The 20,318-nt window shown below is 44.8% G+C and overlaps 1 protein-coding gene across 2 annotated transcripts in view; it reads left to right on the forward strand.

Annotated features, from left to right (window-relative positions):
• The window catches only part of LOC111146148 (GTPase activating Rap/RanGAP domain like 3), a 129,274-nt gene that overhangs the window by 52,197 nt on the left and 56,759 nt on the right, over positions 1 to 20,318 (forward strand). For both annotated transcript variants that reach the window (XM_022501568.1, XM_022501569.1), the window contains 3 exons: positions 9,327 to 9,426; positions 11,012 to 11,130; positions 17,976 to 18,040. In XM_022501568.1, coding sequence (XP_022357276.1) covers positions 9,327 to 9,426; positions 11,012 to 11,130; positions 17,976 to 18,040 — 284 coding nt within the window. The remainder of the gene's footprint in view (positions 1 to 9,326; positions 9,427 to 11,011; positions 11,131 to 17,975; positions 18,041 to 20,318) is intronic.

Genomic DNA, 20,318 nt, shown 5'->3' on the forward strand with positions numbered 1-20,318 from the left:
GCGAGGGCAGACACGGAGCTCCCATGCACCTGCTGGGGGGACCACCCTCCCAGCACCTTCTTGTGTTCACCAAAGCATGATGGAGCAAATCATTGGCCATTAACGAATAAATCGGTCTGCAGTCCCTCCTCTCCCACAGGGTTCACCGTGGGGCTGAAAGGTACAAGCTTCTGATCAAGGCTTGGGCTTACTAGCAAGCGGCCCCTTCCTGAAGCTCTGGAGAGACCCAACAAGGGCCCCTCGTTAGAACAAAAGGCACTCCTGTCACCCTCATCACTCAGGACATCCCCAGGGTTCTTTTTATTGGGCAGAATTCATCTGTCTCTATTTTCCACTCAGAGTTGCTATTTACATTTTCTGTAAGGCTTTGCCCTCCTCGCCATGGTGGGCCTCCAGCGTTCCAGGACATCTGCTGCTTTCTTCCTAAGATGTGGACTCCGTTCCACTCATCGTCGTCCTCACTGCTGCTCCTGGGCCACATGGGAGGTTGTTGATGTTAGGCTGCAGTGGTCAGAACTACATTCGGGGCTCCAGGTACACCCCACACAGGGACAGCAGGGAGTAGGCTCATCCCTTTTCTTGCCAGGCACACTCTCTTTTTACAAAGCCAGTAATTCATTACGGACCTTAGATGATGCTGCCCCTTGCCCTAGTCTTCTTCACGATGTAGTGGAGACAATTTTGGAGTTCGGGCCTCACTCTATCACTTCCCAGTTTATGACTCAACTTCTCAGAGCCTCAGTCTCCAGACAGGTGAAATGGGTGCGGATTCCTGCTTTGTAGCACCTGGCCTTCTCCTTCCTGTACTTAGGCACTTTGAATTCATCTCCAAATGTAGGATTTTCCGTTGTCCGTACAAAATTTAATCTCATCAGTGTGTCCCTGATAGCTAATTGTCAAGAGGTTTTTTTTTTTGTGACATCTTGATTCTGTCACCTGTCCTATTAGCTAACCCACTGAGAAGCTTTACATTACCTTCCAATGTGCTTCCCCTGCCATCTGTGTGCTCACTGAGATTATTAATTAAAATGAGTGTGACCCCCGGGTGGATCACTGGAGACCTCCCTTACAGCTCACTTGTATGTACCAATTAGTATATTGTGGAGCAGAGGGACAATCTTTCAGCTTTTTATAAATCAATCTTCCTTCGTGTGGGAGGATTCTCTTATACACTGTTGGGGGATATGCAAACGAGGACAATCTTTTGGAAGGACAATTAGCAATAATTAAAAATGCGCACACCATTTGGCCAGTAGTTCTACTGCTAGAATGCGTATTGTAACGTTATTTTAAATAGGAAAAAAAAAAAAAAAACCCACCTGGAAACAATTTCAGTTTCTATCAGTAAAGGAGTAATTACATAAATTACATAAATTATGATACATTTATACAATAAAATGCTTAGTAGCTATCAGAAAGAATGAGGCAGTAGTATATGTAATACCACAGAAAAATGTTTGGGGTCCAGTTAGACCTAAAAGCAAGTTCCAGAATGATTAGGATATATCATGCATTTCCTTAACAGACAAAAAGGTAAATAAGTTTGTCAGTATGCAAGAAAGTTTCCAAAAGGATACATAAGAATTAAGCAGTAATTGCTTCTAGAGAAGGGAAATGGCAGGTCAGGAAAGACGTCAGAGAACCTTGACTTGCCATAGCAGGTCCTTCTATGCCATTTACAGATGTTACATATCTCTACTCAACTGTAGTATTTAATTTTTCTAAAAACCTGCATAGTCACTAAAAAGAACAAGGTAAATCTAAATGTACTGACATAGAAATATTTCCAAGATAATTTCTATTTTTTAAAATGTTACTTATTTAATCTCTACATCCACCATGGGGTTCGAACTCACGACCCCGAGATCAAGAGTTGTGTGCTCTTCTGACTGAGCCAGCCAGGCACCCCCTAAGATATTTTCTTTAGTGGAAAAAAATCAAGTTTCAGTGTAATAGCTCCACTAGCCTCCCATTTATGAAAATAAATTCTATGTGGATACACATACATGTTTGTTACATATGTATATGTACATGTGGACATGGATGTGAACTTAATGTTGTATGCACAAATGTAGACAGCAAACACACCTTTGTAAATGCATACAAAGGTCTGAGACTATCCACACCAACCTGGTAGAATGGTTATCAAAGGCAAAGGATGTGGACAGGGACATGGAGGACGGAAAGAGACAGATTTTACTTTGTGTGTGGTTTCACTTTTTCAACCAGCTTATATTTATTTGCATTTGCAATTCAGAAGTCTTTAGTGTGTTTTTTTAAAAAATCCATCTTCTTTATTGCCAGCATTCTTTTAGCAATTTAAACCTAGAAACTGAAGTAAAGTCCATTTAAATGCGTTCTCTCATTAATTGGACTCACTCTGGAACAGACTCTGAGAACTCCCAGGTGTTATATAAAACTAGGGATCTCATCTGCAGTTCAAGTTCATGGTGCAGATTCCCTGCTTCAAGTCCAACACTAGCAAACATTCAGATAAAATGAGGGTGTTATATGTAGATTTTGATTACATTCTCCTCAAAATATCCTGGCCAGATTCGTTCAGTCCTCCCCTTCACATCCCACGAGTATAAATGGAGTAACAAGATAAAATAAGATCAGATAAGATAGGATAAAATAAAATAAAATAAAATAAGATAAAATAAAATAAAAAGACAGTGGCTCAGTCGCTTAAGCATCCCACTCTTGGCTTGGGCTCAGGTCATGATCTCAGGCTTCATGCTTAGCAGGAAGTCTGTTTCTCCCTCTGCTCCTCCCCACGCTCACTCTCCCTCTCAAATAAATCTTTTTTTAAATACCATTTTATTCATTTATTTGTCAGAGAGAAAGTACACAAGCAGGGGGAGCAGCAGGCAGTGGAAGAAGCAGGCTCCCTGCTGAGCAAGGAGCCCCAGGTGGGACTCAATCCCAGGGCTCTGGGATCCTGATCTGACCTGAAGGCAGATGCTTAACCGACTGAGCCACACAGGCGCCCCTCAAATAAATAAAATCTTAAAAAAGAAAAAAAAAAAAGACAATGAAGGCAACAAGGAGCTTTTGTGGGCTTTGGAATTTGATGTCGGAATGATTCAGGATTTCTTAGTCTCGGGCCTCATTTAACACTGTGGCATGTTCAGGCATATCTGCAGCATGGAAAAATTTGAGTTTATTACTCTTCATAATATCTTTTAGCAAATGTTTATCTAAAAGGGCATAAAACACCTATGAGCATTCGCAGCATTAATCTTTAGTTGTTTGGCAGATGTGTCCATCAGGGTATTTCCTCCAAACTTGCTTGTTGATGTCAAATAAAGTGTTCCTGGTGTTATCGTCACCTTAAATGTTGTAGACAAAGTTTTTATATCCCTGAAACCCTCTGTAAAATAGATCTTACTTAAAAGACTTAAGGTTGGGGCACCTGGGTGGCTCAGTCGGTTGAGCGACTGCCTTCGGCTCAGGTCATGATCCCAGGCAGGGTCTTGGGATCAAGGCCTACATCGGGCTTCCTGCTCAGTGGGGAGCCTGCTTCTCCCTCTCCCTCTTCTGCTCCCCCTGCTTGTACTCTCCCTCTCTGTCAAATAACTAAATAAAATCTTTTAAAAAAAAAGACTTAAGGTTTATTCCAAAATTAAAGCCACAGTTAGGCACTACTATGCCCACTCCAGAACCACTAAAAGGAAAATTCCTGAAACACTAAGAGCTGGTCAGAGGACAGGAAATCACTAGAACTCTGCACATCTTGCTAATAGTGTAAGCTGGTGCATCGTGTTTGGAAGGTTCGCAATATCTACTAGAACTGAAGTCTGCCTCCTCTGGTCCCAGGCAGCAGCAATGAGTGCTCATGGCCACCAAAAGACAGATACAAGACTGTTCACGTGACTTTATTCTTAACGACCCCAAACTGAAGACAACCCGTATGTCCATCAGCCAGAGGATGCATACATACACCGGGGACTAGCCACACGGCAGTGGGAGAGAGTGAGCTTGTTACATCCCCAACATGGATGAACATCACAGACATGGTGCCAAAGGACAGATCAGACTCAAACAAATACACACGCTGGGATTTCATTTCTTTGAAGTTCAAGAGCAAGTAAAATGAATTGTGGTGATAGAAGTCAGGGCAATGGTTACTTTTCACAGTATGACTGGGTACCTTCAGGGCATTGAAGATATTTTCTATCTTGATCCAGGGAGTGGTTCCACGGGTGTCTACATATTTTAAAAATCATTTACTATTCACTCAAGATTTGGGCCCTTTTCTGTCCGCTTCTGGTACTTACCATCAGAAACCAGAGATCATCTTTGGACTTGCTCTGGCCCGTGCGGTCTTGGGCAGAGGGTGCTTTTGTTGTTTTTTGCTTTAGTCTCCTTTCTTTGTCTGTTCCTGCATATGTTCGTGTCTTTACACCTCATCGTATGTGATTTTAACAAGGGACATGAAGTGTCTCACTCTGCGAGACTAACAACTTTTTTGGTGTTGGGGTCCCCCCCCCATTTTAATTAAGGATTCAGTGAAGACAAAAGTTAAGTAGTTAGCTTTTTGATCATTAAAAAAAAACACAAACACCTCATAATTGACACTTTATACTTGATAGAGATTTGGGGCATGCCACCGGCCAGAGTCCTGTCTGTGACTCTGAGACGCTCCTCCCATGTTACTCCATCCTGCGGTTGCTAGTGTTCAGAGCTCTGGGAGGGGAGAAGGCAGATTGGGTGCTTCAGAAGATCTAGAATGTGGGCGCCAGCTTTTACATCCGTTGACCCCCTTGGCAATCTCTGAAGCCTGTAGACCCCTTCTCAGAATGTTTTTGAATGCGTAAAACAGAATACACGGGATTACAAAGGAAAACAGTATGTTGAAATATATCAGAGGGGTGGCTAAGCTAGTTAAAGCATCCGACTCTTGATTTCAGCTCAGGTCATGATCTCAGGGTCACGAGATCAAGTCCTGCATCAGGCTCACGCTCAGCTCGGAGCCTGCTTAAGATTATCTCCCTCCCTCCCCCACCCCTCCATGCTCTAAAAAACAGAAAAGAAATAGTTATCAGAGACTTAACCCACTGAGCCACCCAGGCGCCCCAGATGGATTTTTTTAAACCTGACTTATGATACAGTAATATATATCCTTTTTTATCAGTATATTAAATAACAAATCCAGCAGCAGGACTTACAACTATTACAGTTTTGAACCAGGAAGATTGTAAACAGTGTTCAAGATATCTGCAGCCACTACAGTGAGTTCTGAAAATATCTGTGATTTGTGCATGTGTGCATGCGTGTGTGTGTGTGTGTGCGTGTGTGCGTGCACATGTGTACGTGTGTGTGACATGGTTATCAGGGCTGTTTGTTTTACTGTAGTTCTGTTTTGTTGCTGTTGTTGTTTTGACCGACATTTGTGGTTGAAAGAAACATTTTTTTAAAGATTTTATTTATTTATTTTTTAAGATTTTATTTATTTATTTGACAGAGACACAGCGAGAGAGGGAACACAAGCAGGGGGAGTGGGAGAGGGAGAGGGAGAAGCAGGCTCCCCCGGAACAGGAAGCCCAGTGTGGGGCTCGATCCCAGGAATCTGGGATCATGACCTGAGCCGAAGGCAGACGCTTAACAACTGAATCACTCAGACGCCCCGAGATTTTTTTTTTTAAAGATTTTATTTATTTATTTGACAGACAGAGATCCAAGTAGGCAGAGAGGCAGGCAGAGAGAGAGGAGGAAGCAGGCTCCCCACTGAGCAGAGAGCCCGATGCGGGGCTCGATCCCAGGACCCTGAGATCATGACCCAAGCTGAAGGCAGAGGCATTAACCCACTGAGCCACCCAGGCGCCCCCCCGCCCGCCCCGAGATTTTATTTTTAAGTCATCTCTGCAATCAGCATAGGGCTCAAACTTAGAACCCTGAGATCAGGAGTCTCATGCTCTACTGACTGAGACAAGAGGTGACCCAAGAAACACTACATTTTTGTTAGAAGTTAGGGAAATCAAGTTTTGTTTTTTTTTTTTTCTTTACCCACATTCATGCCCTCCCTGCCTTCTTTTAGAACCCCTGGCATAGAGGTGCCTGGGTGGCTCAGTCATTAATCGTCTGCCTTTGGCTCTGGTCCTGATCACAGGGTCCTGGGATCAAGCCCCACATCAGGCTCCCTGCTGAGCGGGAAGCCTGCTTCTCCTACTCCCATTCCCCCTGCTTGTGTTCTCTCTCTTGCTGTGTCTCTCTCTCTCTGTCAAATAAATAAAATCTTTTTTTTTTTAAAGATTTTATCTATTTATTTGACAGAGATCACAAGTAGGCAGAGAGGCAGGCAGAGGGAGGGGGGAAGCAGGCTCCCCACTGAGCAGAGAGCCTGATGCGGGGCTCAATCCCAGAACCCTGGGATCATGACCTGAGCCAAAGGCAGAGGCTTTAACCCACTGAGCCACCCAGGCGCCCAAATAATAAAATCTTTAAAAAAAAAAAAAAAAGAAAAGAAAAAAAGAACAGCTGGCATAGAGCATTGCTTCTCAAAGTTTAGTGTTCTTCCTAGTCACCTGGGATGCTTGTGAAACTACAGATTCTTGGGCCACGCCCACAGATCCTGAAGAATCTGAAATCGTCCCAGGGTAATATTTTAACAAATCTAGAAGCACAGAGCCAAGACCTGGTGCTGTGCCATCAAGTCTGGGAAGCTCCAGAGGCCCAAGTTCCTGGTTCCTTTAGAGTCTCCTCTCCAGGCTCTGCTGATGGTGTCTAGGATCTCAGGCCTTGGGACAATCGCACCAACCACAGTGACATCTGCTGGTAAAGGCCAGGTGCCTGAGCCGGACACCCCCTGTGTCTGGTCAGCTGATGCCTGAGGCTGGCTGGTGGGCCCCGAGGTCATGCCACAGCTACACGCAGCCCCGTGGCGTAGTGGACTGTGGATGGGCATTGCCAGTGGTTTGTGATTATAAAGTGAATACCATTGACAATGAATCATCCAGAAACTCTACCGGAAGCAAAATCCAATTATTATGTGCTCTTCTTGAGTCACACCAAAAGGTCAAAACTGAGAGGCAACATCTTGAACAGGGGATCAACATTAACGTCCCCAGTGAGGAGCAGATAGATATCTTGAAGTACAGTAAGCTGGGAAGGACAAGCCCCCCCTTGTGTAGCCTTCTGACCAGGCACGCGTGCCCTGCCCCTCATCGTGGGGCAACATCAGACAAACCCAGGAGTCATGCTAGATTTTAAAAAAGAAGAGGGGAGGTGTGTGCCGTATTCTTTAAAAACGTCAGTGTTGTAAAAGGCAGAGTCTGTGGAATGTTGCGGAAGAAGGGAATTTAGAGACCCGACAACCCCATCATCCTGCGCTCAAAAGGGAAAATACTTTAAATGACGTTTTAAAGTCAATTCACAAGATTGGTATGCAGATGGTAGATTAGAGGTACCCTATCGTGTTAAATTCGTATAAGTTGGTAAAGCTATATTGTGGTTATGTAAGAAGATCTATTCTTGGGAAATACACACTGAGGCACTTAGAGATAAAGTGTTGTTATTTGTGCATCTTAGTCTTAAACGGTTCAGAAAAAATTATGTGTGTGTGTGTGTGTGTGTGTGTGTGAGCAAAGGAATAAATGGGATAAAATATTCGCAGTAGGTAAATCTGTTAAAGGGTATACAGATGCTCTGTGCAGTCCCATTCCCACAACTTTTATGTAAGCTCAAAATTATTTCCAAATTAAAAAATATGTACATGAGGGCACCTGGGTGGCTCAGTGGGTTAAGCCTCTGCCTTCAGCTTGGGTCATGGTCTTAGAGTCCTGGGATCGAGCCCCGGCTTCGGGCTCTCTGCTCAGCGGGGAGCCTGCTTCCCTTCCTCTCTCTCTCTGCCTGCCTCTCTGCCTGTCAAATAAATAAAATCTTTAAAAAAAAAATGTACATATATGTACATAGACTCAGTAGCTGATTTTTTAAAACTCAAGAAAATTCCATAAAAGCACAATACTAAGAAATGTTACCTACCTTTTTTACTCCTTGAATAGTTTTTTAAATTGTATTTTTATTTAAATTAAATTTTTAAAAAAGGAAAAAAAACAACCCTCCAAGATTGGCCCTGACTTAGTTCGAGCTCCACTGCTTAGGAGCTCAGCGACCTTAGGCAGCGTCGCTGAAGTGTCCGAGCCACACTTTCTTCATCTGAAAGTAGGGGATAAAATAAAATCTGTGTCACAAAGTTGGTGGAGATGCTATGGAGCTAATGCATATAAAGTACCCTTAAAGCTCTCTCAATGATGTCAGTATTTCCGGACCATGAAAAAGACAGAAAGCATCCTAATTCACTTTTTAAGTTATATAATTCTGGAAGCATGACAGCACTTTGTACAGAAAAGAAACCTACAAGCTCCATCTCACTAACAAATATGTTACATAATTCATATTTTTTAAAACTCCAGCAGTGTATTGAAAGAATACTACACACCATGACTTAGTCGGATGTATTCCAGAAATTTCAGAAACATTCAGCATCGGAAGAGCCAGTAGTATAATTCATTACATTAGTCTGACTTTTCCGCCATTTAACCTATTCTCTTAAGAGTTGCCAAAAAAAACTGTCAGTGCAATTTGGTATTGATTCCTGAGAATGGCCTCTACGTAAGCTTGGAATGGAAGGAAACCCCCTTCGACACGATAAAGTGACCACAAACGTCTGGGAAATCACCAGAAGCATATTAGAATCAGAAAAGTACATTCCAGTCGTCTGCTGTATACACACGGCGCAAAGTAGAGGCCAAAGGAGGTTCAGTATGATTGCATTTTGGTAAGAAAAATGCGAATGTCTGTCCATGTAAGAAAAGAAGGAGAGGAAGCCATACCAAATCATGTCATGGTGACTATCTTTGGAGAGAAGATTCACATCATTCATTATGTTTACCCATAATTTCCCCCATTAACTGTGTGACCTCATGACACATTTTTACAATTCTACAACAAAAATATGAACTCGAGAGGCCGCAGAGATACTATTCCAGGTGAAATGGACCTGTCACAGGGGTACCAAATGGAAGGGCGTGCCTCTAGGGGGCGCCAAATCAAATATTTGGAAGCTTTGGGCCAGAAAGGAGAGAAAGCTCAAGTTTACACTCAAGTTGGAAATAGTGGAGTCTGCTGGTTCCCTCGGTTCTTTCTCCTCTACCCAGAGGACCTTCCAAATGCTGCTGTGATGTGGCCGCGGGAACATGTGCTCACAGCCCTGTTCGTACGCTTTTGACAATGACTTCTCTGGTTCTTAGGCCCCAGGTTCACCGCCTGCTTCTTGTTTACTTTCTGAATAAGCCTCTTAATGGAACGACTTTGTTCGATTACAGAATGCAACGGCTCTGCCTGGGACGTGGCGAAGAACAGACGTGCACTTAGAGAACCCAGAATACCACACCAGATGGTATTTCAAGTATTTTTTAGGACAAGGTAACTATGCCATTACGGTGGTTGGGAGGAAAGGATATTCAAGATGCAAATTAAGTGTTGGTGTAATTTTTTTCTGGTGCCCCTAAAAGTGTGAAACTAACCAGTTTAGGGACATTAATATCAGCTTAATAGCTTTGTCAATGGAAAGATTCAATTCAGTGTCAGTCCTAGGATTTTTCATATATATTCATATATGAAACTATAGATATATAGTTATATATAGAAGCTACATGTAGATATAGAGATGGAGATAGATATGGGTTTTTTGGTTAGTTATTTTTGTCCCTTGCGAGTTAAAGGGAGCTCCGATTGTCTAAATAGTTTTTGGAGACCTAAGAAGAAATTGCAGGGTGGAAAACATCTTTAGACCTAACAAGGCAAGTGCCCTGTCTATAGTGAGTTTTGAACACTTAGTTCAAGACAATGAGGGGAAAAAAAAGGACCCCTGAGCTCCAGGACCACCATAGAACTAGAGAGGCATTGTCCCGTGGGCTCTGGTAATGGGCGTTTATCACCTACCATGTGCCAGGCAATAACCCTGGCAAAGGCAGTCATTCTCCCAACCTTCATGGAGACTCTAAAATGGATCTGAATCCTGTTCTGCCATTCTTAACCACAGAATCTTACGCTGGTCGCTCTCCGCTTCTCTGAGACTTAATTTCTTTATCTGTAAAATGGAGGTGTTACTATTACATACCGAGTAGGCTTGAACAGGAGTTTCAGTGAGATACGCTGGAGAAAGAGCCAAGCCCCATGCCTGGCACAAAGCGACAGCTCGGTCATTAACAGCGGCGTACATTTTAAGTGAAGGGCTCGGGTGAACATATGTGGGAAGGCGGAAAACGGGAGTGTGGCTAACAATAGGAGAGACTGGGAAGGGAAGAATGATCACTGTTTCAGGATTCGAGAGGAGGTAGATAAATTGCTTGTCAGGCTAATGCCTCTGTTTCTAGAAGATGTGATGCGGGGACTATATCATGAGAGTGATCAGACCCAAACGATGTCTTTTTAAAAATCTGATACTGTTTTATTCTAAGAAGTTCACTTACTGGACAAGGCATATTTCTTTATAAAGATAGAAATCAGTGGGAAAGTCGTCACCCTCCTAAATGGTTGAAAGCATAGTGCCCAGAGCAGCGGTGACTTTGGAGAAAACTGGTGCCGTCAGTTCAGATACCGAGAAACTCAGAGGTAAGGTAGGCTCTGGAATTGGTGAACTCAGGGGCTCGGTGCTGTCATCAAGGCTGGCCCTCCTCAGGGTCACAAGGTGGTTGCAGCACTTCCAGGCATCACTTCTAGATACCGCCCATGTCCAGAGGAAGGAGCAGGCCATCTTCAAGAATAAGGAAGCCTTTCCAGAAACTGCCTGACCCATTTCTCCTCCTGTCTCGTTGGCCAGAATTGGTCACGTGTCCTTTTCTGAACCAGTCGCTGTCAAGGAGAATGTCAATGTGATCAGGTTCTTTCCGGAGCGGGGCTTGGGATTCTTGTTCCACGCTTATGTGGGAAGGAAAAATTGTCTGCTCCCATCAGGGCCTGGAGGAACCAGTGGGTCTTCACTGTTCTAAACCTGTCTCTTTTCCAGTCCATCAGAATTATATTGGAAATGATGCTGAGAAGAGCCCCTTCTTCCTGTCCGTGACCCTCTCTGACCAAAACAATCAGCGTGTCCCTCAATACCGAGCGATTCTTTGGAGGAAAACAGTAAGTACCTGGCTTACACCTGAGTATCACCACCACCCCGAGTTTGATGAATGTCTTTGTCACAGTGGTTCAGGGGAGTCTTTTTCTATGAGGTTCTTTGAGTTTGGATATTCAGGATTATATGATTCAGAGATGGGGCCTTCAAGCTCTGAGTGTAGCCACAACTTGCCTCATACGAGCCACTACCTGGACATGTCCATTCCCTCTGTCTCGTGGGTGGACGACGAAGTGTATTGTACAGAGTATTAACCTTAACCTTGGCTGTTACTAACACTGAAACTGACCAGCCGGCTCAGCTTCAACTAAAAGAAACAAAATGTACTGGAGGAATATAATGTTGTTACTGGGATACATCCCACAGCCTGCTCCTGTTTCCCTGGGTCGTTCAGTCCAGCACTGAATCCGCTGTGCTTCTAGAATTTCTTTGAGGCTTAGCCCCCTTCATCAATTTCCTGAGGTAGAAAGATGGCTCAAGTCTTAACAAGACAAGTACCCCATCCGTGGTGGCTCCTGGGGACAGTGACCTGAATAAAGGCAAGTCCCTTCAACTCAGGAATTCAGGCCTCTAGGTAGCTCAGGAAGATTCTCTTATGTTCACTATCACGGCTTTCCCTTCTCTTTTCTGATTTCTTCAGTAATTCTTCGAGTTGATATCTTTTCTTATTATTTTCTTCCCTTGGGCTTTTTTTTTTTTCCTTCGCTTCTCTGAGAGGCATTAATAGGCATTAAGGACACTGGAAAGAACAGAGGGTTTGGAATTAAGCAAACCAGTGTCAAATGACATCAGTAGCAAATTCATTCGTTTCAATTTGCGAAAATTTGCTGATGCTCTCCATTTTCTTCTTTGTAAACTGGGGAAAACTCTTGGCTGTGGCTCACAGGGGGCCGAGGACTGTATTAAGTGAGGTCTTGTTTAAAAATCCACATTTACATGGTGTCCTAAATCCCCAAATCTTAAACTGCTTAGACACCTGAAGGATGGAACATTTTACTTGTGAATCAGTGAGTACAATGGATAATTAAGAAGCAATAAAATAAATCACACTCAGAAAACCTTATTCCTCTTATGTGGTGGTCTCACTTTATAGACATGTTTGTTGAAAGTCATTACCGAGGAGTGCTGGGTGGCTTCACTGGTTGGGCATCTGACTTCAGCTCAGGTCATGATCTCGGGGCTCCCTGCTCAGTGGGGAGTCTGCTTGTCTCTCTGCCCCAGCCCCCAGTTGCACACGGTCTCTCTCCCTCTCAAATAAATAAATAAAATCTTAAAAAAGAAAGAAAGAAAGAAAGAAAGCCATTACCTAATTATTGTATGTGAATTTTTCTCTCAGCAACATAGTATTTCAAAAATTGCTATGTCTATCTTTTTGGGAAAGAACGAATACAGGAACTTAAAGAAACAGTAATTTTTGTATATACACACACTCAAAAAAACTAATTTTTTTACACACACACTTTGAAAAAAATTGTAATTTTTATACATACATACACACACACACACACACACACACACACACACACACGTATATAAACACATTTGCATGCACGCATACAGATACAGCAACTTCAGAAAGCCCAGAAAGAATTTCTAGGAACCATTACAGAATAGACTGTGGTTAGAAACTTTTTGTGATGATTAAAACTAGTGACTGTGCTAACAGGAAAATCTAACATTTATTGAGCAGTTACTATATGCCACATATTATATACTAAGCTTTCCCAATGCCTTATCTCAAGAGGTATTATTGCAAGTTAGGGAGATTAAATGATGTGGCTGAGGCCACATGCCCGAAATTGGCAGGCCAGGCAGAACTCTGGACTGCACACCGAGCTGTGAACGCTGCACATAATTAATTCTGCGTGTAGCTCTTTGACTCATGCTGTCTCTCTCCCTAGACCGTGAGCTCCATGAAGGTAGGAGACATATCTGCTTTGTTCTCACCCAGCCTGCTTCGTGGCACATAGAAGTAGCTCAGGAAGTATTTACTGAAGGAATTAATGAATGACACCAAAGTCCCGCCTGACCGGTGTCCTCTGCTGCCTCCGTTTATATAAATGTCCATGTTATGTTGCAGAAATTTTTCTCCTTTTAAGCAGGTTTAAGGTAAAAACCTAATGTAAACCCCAGTTCACTTTTACTTGTGAATGATTTCCTGGAGAGGGGTTTTGGTTCTTGGCTCTCTCCCCGTGTCACTGAAGTGGGGGGTGTCAGTCTTGCCCTTGTCGGGGCTGTCCTGGAGGAGAGGTGACACGCTGGTGTTGCAGGGCTACGTGCCCGTTGTTCTCAAGTTCCCCCATGACAGTCTTTTCCCATTATTCACCTAATGAGAAGTGATTGTGCCCTTGTCCGAAGCCTCTTATCTTCTGCACCAGGAAGACTGTTTTCTGGTCTGATTAGATTTTTAAAGATTTTATTTATTTATTTGAGAGAGAGAGAGAGAGAGAAAGAGCAGGGAGGGGAGATGAACAGAGGCAGAGGGAGAAGTGGACTCCCCACTGAACAGGGAGCCCGACAACATGGGACTTGATCCCAGGACCCTGGGATCATGACCTGAGCTGAAGGCAGATGTTTAACTGACTGAGCCACCCATGCCCTCTAGCCTGGTTTTTTTTTTTTTAAGATTTTATTTATTTATTTGACAGATCACAAGTAGGCCGAGAGGCAGGCAGAGAGAGGAGGGAAGCATGCTCCCCCTGAGCAGAGAGCCCGATGCGGGGCTCGATCCCAGGACCCCGAGATCATGGCCTGAGCCAAAGGCAGAGGCTTTAGCCCACTGAGCCACCCAGCCGCCACTTGTTTTTGTTTTAACTTATTTATTTAATGTTTGCTAATTACGCTATTCCAGTCTGTCTGGCTGAAATATTCTCTTTGGATGACCCTGCCCCTTTTGGACAGTCTTTCCGATTTCTTTCCCCTCCCCTGCTCCTCTCGAAGTTGCTGTTTGGGTGCACCAGGAGAGGGCTTATGGGATCTCATGGTGGCAGGACAAGAGGGCCTTGAGTCCATGTGGGGCCCTCTGGGTTCTTTCTGGGTTCTGTTGTCAATCTGGTCTCTGAACTGGCAACCATCGAGAGGTAACTGGTCGCCTCTGGCCTTTTTGGGTCACTGGAAAGTACCGCCACTGAAATCCACGGTCACAGCCATTTGCCCCTTGCGGTGAAATCACTGCACGCCATGACCTCTGTGACCCAATCCCAGGTATCCACTAGTCACTTAGCCTCTCAGTTCCGTCCTCACCCGCATCCCCTGCAAGGCCCTGGGTAGGTAGGGAGGAGCAGAAACCTTGCTTTAGGCTCACATGTCGCTCACATGTCTAATCTTGCTGACTGTCTATGCCTGAGGCTGCCGAGTTAACCACCGCTCATCAGGTTCAAACAGGTTCTACCTGGACTTCAAGATTCCTGCAGAAGGGCTATGCCTAGGAAGCGACCCCCTAGTCCAGATGTTCTTAGGTGTCTCCAGGTCCTATCTTGACATATGGGCAGCGTCCCTCACCCTCTTCGAGGCCTGCCCTCTGAAGGGCAGAATTAAGGGCCCCGCATCTAGCCCCTTAGCTTTCCTCCCTTCTTTCTTCCTTCCTTCCACCAAAACAAGAAAGGGCAGTTTCATACTTCCGCCACCTTTCTGGAATGGATTTTCTCAATGTCCTGCCTTCTTCCTCCGGGCAGAGACAGCCACTCTACCTCCTCACCTGGGGAGGCTGCTAGGTACTGGAGGAGGGAGGCTGGGGCAGATACAGGGGGGAGTTTTGCTTTTTTACTATCTGAAGATGTTGTCTCTGTTACCTGATAAATTGTGATGAATATTCTGAAGGAAACAGAGGCAGAATGATATGGGAGACTGACTTCAGATCAGATAGCACAGGGAAAGGTTTTTGAGGAGGTGACATTTAAAGAGACCTGCAGGAAGAAGGGGAACTAGCCACATAAAGATTGAGGGAGGGCACCTGGGTGGCTCAGTCGGTTAAGTGTCTCCCTTCGGCTCAGGTGGTAATCGTGGGGTCCTGGGATGGAGCCCCATGTTGGGCTCCCTGCTCAGTGGGGAGTCTGCTTCTCCCTCTGCCTCTGCCCTTCCCATTTGTGCTTTCTCTCTCGCTTACTATCTCTCTTTCAAATAATAAATAAAATCTTAAAAAAAAAAAAAAATATATATATATATATATATGGCAGGGGACAGGCAGGGAACATTCCAGAAAGAAGGAACAAGGAAGACAAGACAAATGAGGAGCTCTGGAACTCCTCTTGCTGGCCCTTGGAGAAGTCAGTAAGGAGCGAGTTGGACCGCCGGTCCCCCGTGAAGGCACCAGGGCTGGCCTAATGAGTCTGTCCTCCTCTACCAAGAAGTGCGGGGCCTTCTCCAGAGCTTTGGACCCAGACCATGCATCTCAAAGCAGGGCAGGCCAAGCATCTGCCACCAGCGACAAGTGGTGGTATTGAAGGGGTGGGAGGGACTGAAAAATCAAAGCAGAGCTTGGCAGGAGGGGTCCATTGTGAAGCCCCTTTGGGTCCAAAACTAGTGCCGGAGGCTGCAGGAAATGCAAAGAAGCCATGTGCCTCCGGCGTGAGCTTACAGTTCATTCTAAAACAGACAAATAGCTAAATGTGTGAACCCTGATTTAAACAGTCTTGTCTCTCTGTGCTGTGTTTCTTCTAAACACAAAGAAAAGACTTAAAAAAAAAAAAAAACCCTCATCCTTCCTGTAAATTCCACCCAGACAAGGAAGCTAGTAAAAAGAAGAGGCTCAAAGTCCAAGCTGCTCAGGGATAATCACTGCAGGAGCCTTACAGACACCGGCTCACCTGTGCGTATGCGCACACACCTGCGCGTGCACAGACACACACACCCGCCATGTTAAGGGGGTGATGTCCCACATGTACTTCCATATCCCTGTAATGCTCACCTGGTGTTGCCTGGTAGGTACTCGTGCTCGACTCTGAGGAGGCCTCTGTTTATCCCACTGGAAAACAGAACTGAAATTTGTTTTTTGTTGGAGAGCAACTCTGCAAAGCTACGAAAGGAAGAAGATGGGGAGGAAGAGCTTTGCCAGCTTGTGAAGAAAAGTACAAATCATGGTCCCCTGAGCCTGGGGTCTCACATCGGTGTAGGCAGCTCATAAAGATGTCACCATCAGCCAGGCAGGGGCTGGGTCCTCTCCTGCTCCATTCGTTCCCCTCTCGGGCTGCCCTTGGCTTCTCTTAAAACCGCATTTATTGTGCTTGGTGAGAAGACAAAGTAGCCAAGGTAGGGGCTGAGTGGGAAGGTCAGATTCAAGACCCTCTTCTAGAAGGGTTGGCATCCCATACAGCTGAGCACAGTGGAAGGTAGGCCAGGGCCAATAAAAAGAGCAAGGCCAGGGGCGCCTGGGTGGCTCAGTGAGTTAAGCCTTTGCCTTCAGCTCAGGTTATGATCTCAGGGTCCTGGGATCCAGCCCCGCATCAGGCTCTCTGCTCAGCGGGGAGCCTGCTTCCCCCTCTCTCTCTGCCTTCCTCTCTGCCTACTTGTGATCTCTCTCTGTCAAATAAATAAATAATTAAAAAAAAAAAGGAGCAAGGCCACCGAAATAACTCGGGTTTCAATGGGTGGTTTATGTGGAACTTGAAAATGGCTATTCCCATCATAATATTCCTCTGTATTGGAAATCTCCTGAAGTCTCTGTACCATAAACTACATTGGCTAATAGAGAACCCATGAGAAGGGCTCTGTCTAGAGGGACTTCTGATGGTTTGCTGGGTACCCTGGTACTGCTCCCCAGCCTGGAGTGGGGGTGAGGTTACCAGTTCTCCAGGGGCATGGGTGTGAATGTTTAATTTGCCAAAAGATCACAGATCACGGACTTGACAAAGTTGAAGAACTCTACTCCAACACCAGTGTTCGGGGCTTGGACAGATGAGTTGACAGGTGTATCTCGAAAATACGAGGAAAATCCTATATCCTTCCTTGCCCATTTCCTGTAAGAAATGCCCTGCGTCTTTCTCTAGCTGTTTGTGCGGCCAATTTTATTATTAGTCAAAGCTAGAAAGTTTTAAATGTGTACTACATCGTAATCCCTTTTGCTAAATGTGCAGTGTAAATTCTTTGTGGACGACAAATCTGTATTGTATTTTTTTTAGAGATTATAAAGAAAGTAGCACTCATCTCTGCTGGGTGTTTGGGTGTGGGCCTGAACCGTTTGGGCAACCTTTCATTCTTTCCCTTTCACACAGCAAATATCCATTGAGTGCTTTCCATGAGTTAGTCACAGTGAGTGCTCATTTCGAGAGGAAGAAACAGAGTTTAAATAGTAAACACAGAGGGGCACCTGGCTGGCTCAGTCTGTAGAGCATGTGACCCTTGATCTCAGAGTTGTGAGCTCAAGCCCCTGGTTAGTTACGGAGACTACTTAAAAAAAGAAAAAATATATAGTAAACACAGAAAAATATAAAAGTACATGTTATGAAAACCTCTCTGAAAGATTCAAGTGAGTTCTAGTTCAGAAAGCCTTCGGCTTGGAGATACCACATGTAGGTCCCGTTGAACTTGCAAAGACTGCTTTCTTCTTGTTGTCTTTGAGGCTGATCTGACTCTTGGCTCAGAGACCAAAGCCCTTCTCATCTCAGCCAGATGGCTTATCTGCTCACCACACCTCGGACCCCAAGGGCCCCCAGTATACAAGTCTGTATATTGAGGAGTAATGCTTAAATCCATAATGTTGGTTTTGGGGGATAGGGAAAGATGCTGTTGAGCCTAAGCAAGATTCTCCCACCATAGAATGTGTATCTTCATGTATAGATTCATGGCCAGTGAAAGCTCTTTCAGAGATGGAAGTCACCAAACTTCTCACTGATCCGGTGTTTTGACTTTCCAGGGTACCCAGAAAATATGCCTTCCGTACAGTCCCACAAAAACTCTCTCTGTGAAGTCCATCTTAAGGTGAGTACTCAAGAAGAGGGACCCAACACCAGGAGCCTTATTAGTATTTTTCTCCTGCGATCATTCTGATGTCACTTTTCTACTTTCTGGAGCCCTGACTGCATCCCAGGCGTTTTGCTAAGCCTCGGACACGCAGTGCCCCCCTGCCGTCTTCCCAGCAGCTCTGCAGGACCGGGCAGTGCTGTCACCCTGCTCTGGAAAGGCGGAGGGGGAAGCACAGAGAGAGGAAGATCACACAGCCAGCTCCGCTCTCACGCATCTCCCAGCTGCCGACGTGGCCTGCTCCTTTCTTCTTGCATGCCGGCAGATACTTTGGTTTCCTAAAGAAAATCAAGAAATATTTTTCCTCTCATTTTCCTGCTTTGAAATAGAAATGTATACGTCAGCAAGTGTGTCTTAGAGAAGAATGTGCTTATTCTTTGCAAAGAGAGTTAAATGAATGGAGAGTCTAGCTGCTCTGTGCTCAGCTGCCTCTCCTGCCCCCACCTTTCCGTCCCCCTCCTGGCTCTCCCGTGCTGGCTGGCAGACCTGCCCCCCCTCCCCAGGGAATGCCGCCATTCAAGCGCACCTGTTGCTGCGTCCGGTCCAGCTGAGAGGTGGCTTCATAGTGACAGCAGCTTCTGTTTGTTGGGCACCGTGCTAAATGCCCTGTGGTCATTCTCTTAGTAAAATCTTAAACCAGCTCCGCAAAGTAGACCCATTATTACGTGCCCTCCACCAAGGAGGAATCAGAGCCTCAGAGAAGTGAAGGGATTTGACAAAGATCTCACAGCTGGTATACTACAGAGCTGGGATTTGAACCCAGGCCCCTAGCATCCCTGCGTTTGGGCCATTAGCCACCAAGGCCCACATCGTGGGAGCAGGAACGCTTATCCCAGGGCCCTGGTGCCTTACTCTATTCGTCTGCAACTAGGTGTTGGGGGAAGGGATGGTGTTTTCTGTGTCCCCGCTGTAATACACACTTGCCGGAACATCTCTTCAAGTGACAATCGTGACTCCATCTGCCAGGGGCTGCATCTGGCTGATGAAAGGGGCACAGAGAGTTGGAAGAAAAAATTTTTAGATCTCCTCTTCAAGCTTGATGTGGTCTCCAAATTGCAGACCTTCTCCTTTCTGCTCTCAGCCGTCTGATTTTTCTCCTGGGCAGTCCGAAACTGGAGCTATGAAAGCCTCCGTGAAGCGGTTAACGTCTTTATTGAGCACAGAAAAATCTTGCAGCTTCTAAGGAGCTGTAAATCCTAACTGGCTTTGAGAGGAATACTTAGAATTATACTGGCTTAAGATTTCTGTGGTTTTTCTTTTTCCTAAAAAGAAGTTTCTCCAGTTCCTTTCTTCTTTATATTTGAAGACATTTCATTTCGTTAGGATTTCAATTTAGTTTTGTGAGTAGGACCTGTGCTTCTCAGTCCCCCACTCATGGAGCAGAGCATGTTTCAGCCAGAAAACATTTTTTTTTTAAAGATTTTATTTATTTGAGAGCGAGAGCATGAGAGGGGAGAGGTCAGTGGGGGAAGCAGACTCCCTGCTGAGCAGGGAGCTGGATGCGGGACTGGATCCCGAGACTCCAGCATCATGACCTGAGCCGAAGGCAGTTGCCCAACCATCTGAGCCACCCAGGCGCCCCTGCAAACATATTTTTAAAGATGCAGAAGATCAAAAGTTCTGCAGTTGCTGCCAATAGAAAAAATTTTATCTTTATTTGTTAGAATCTTAAACTTGAAAACATAAAAGGAGATGAAAATATGGATACTATGGAGTCAGGTAAGTCTGGGTTCAAATCTCTGCTCTACTGCTTCCCAACTTTGTTATTCTAGTTCAGTGTCCTCACCTTTAAAATGGGAATAAAGTTTTTTAAATAAACAGTTTAACGGGGTAAAAGAGCACTGCCTCACGGCGACTAAATGAGGTCATCCATGGAAAGCATTGAGCAGGCTGCCCGACATTATAATATTATAAGTACTCTGTAAGTTCTCTGTAAGTATTAGCTATTATTATGTTTACCTTACAAATTCAGGACTGCTAGATGAAAGGCGCCTTAGGGAGCGTGCGTTTCAACTCCTTATTTTACCTCTAGAAGAACTCAGGCTCAAGGAGGTTGACGTTCTAACGTGAAAGGACCATCTTGTTAAGGAGGGCCTTTTGCCCTAAGTGGCAGAGGAATTGCCAAAGGAAGAAAGAAATACCAGGTAGCGTTACTTACGTTTCATTTGATCATTAATTGCTACGTAAATATCAATGAACCACTTTCTCGATAAATAAAAGTAAGAATCTTGGAGGC

This window comes from Enhydra lutris, unplaced genomic scaffold, assembly GCF_002288905.1.
Source record: "Enhydra lutris kenyoni isolate GAN:26980312 unplaced genomic scaffold, ASM228890v2 scaffoldscaffold13, whole genome shotgun sequence".
NCBI lineage: Eukaryota > Metazoa > Chordata > Mammalia > Carnivora > Mustelidae > Enhydra > Enhydra lutris.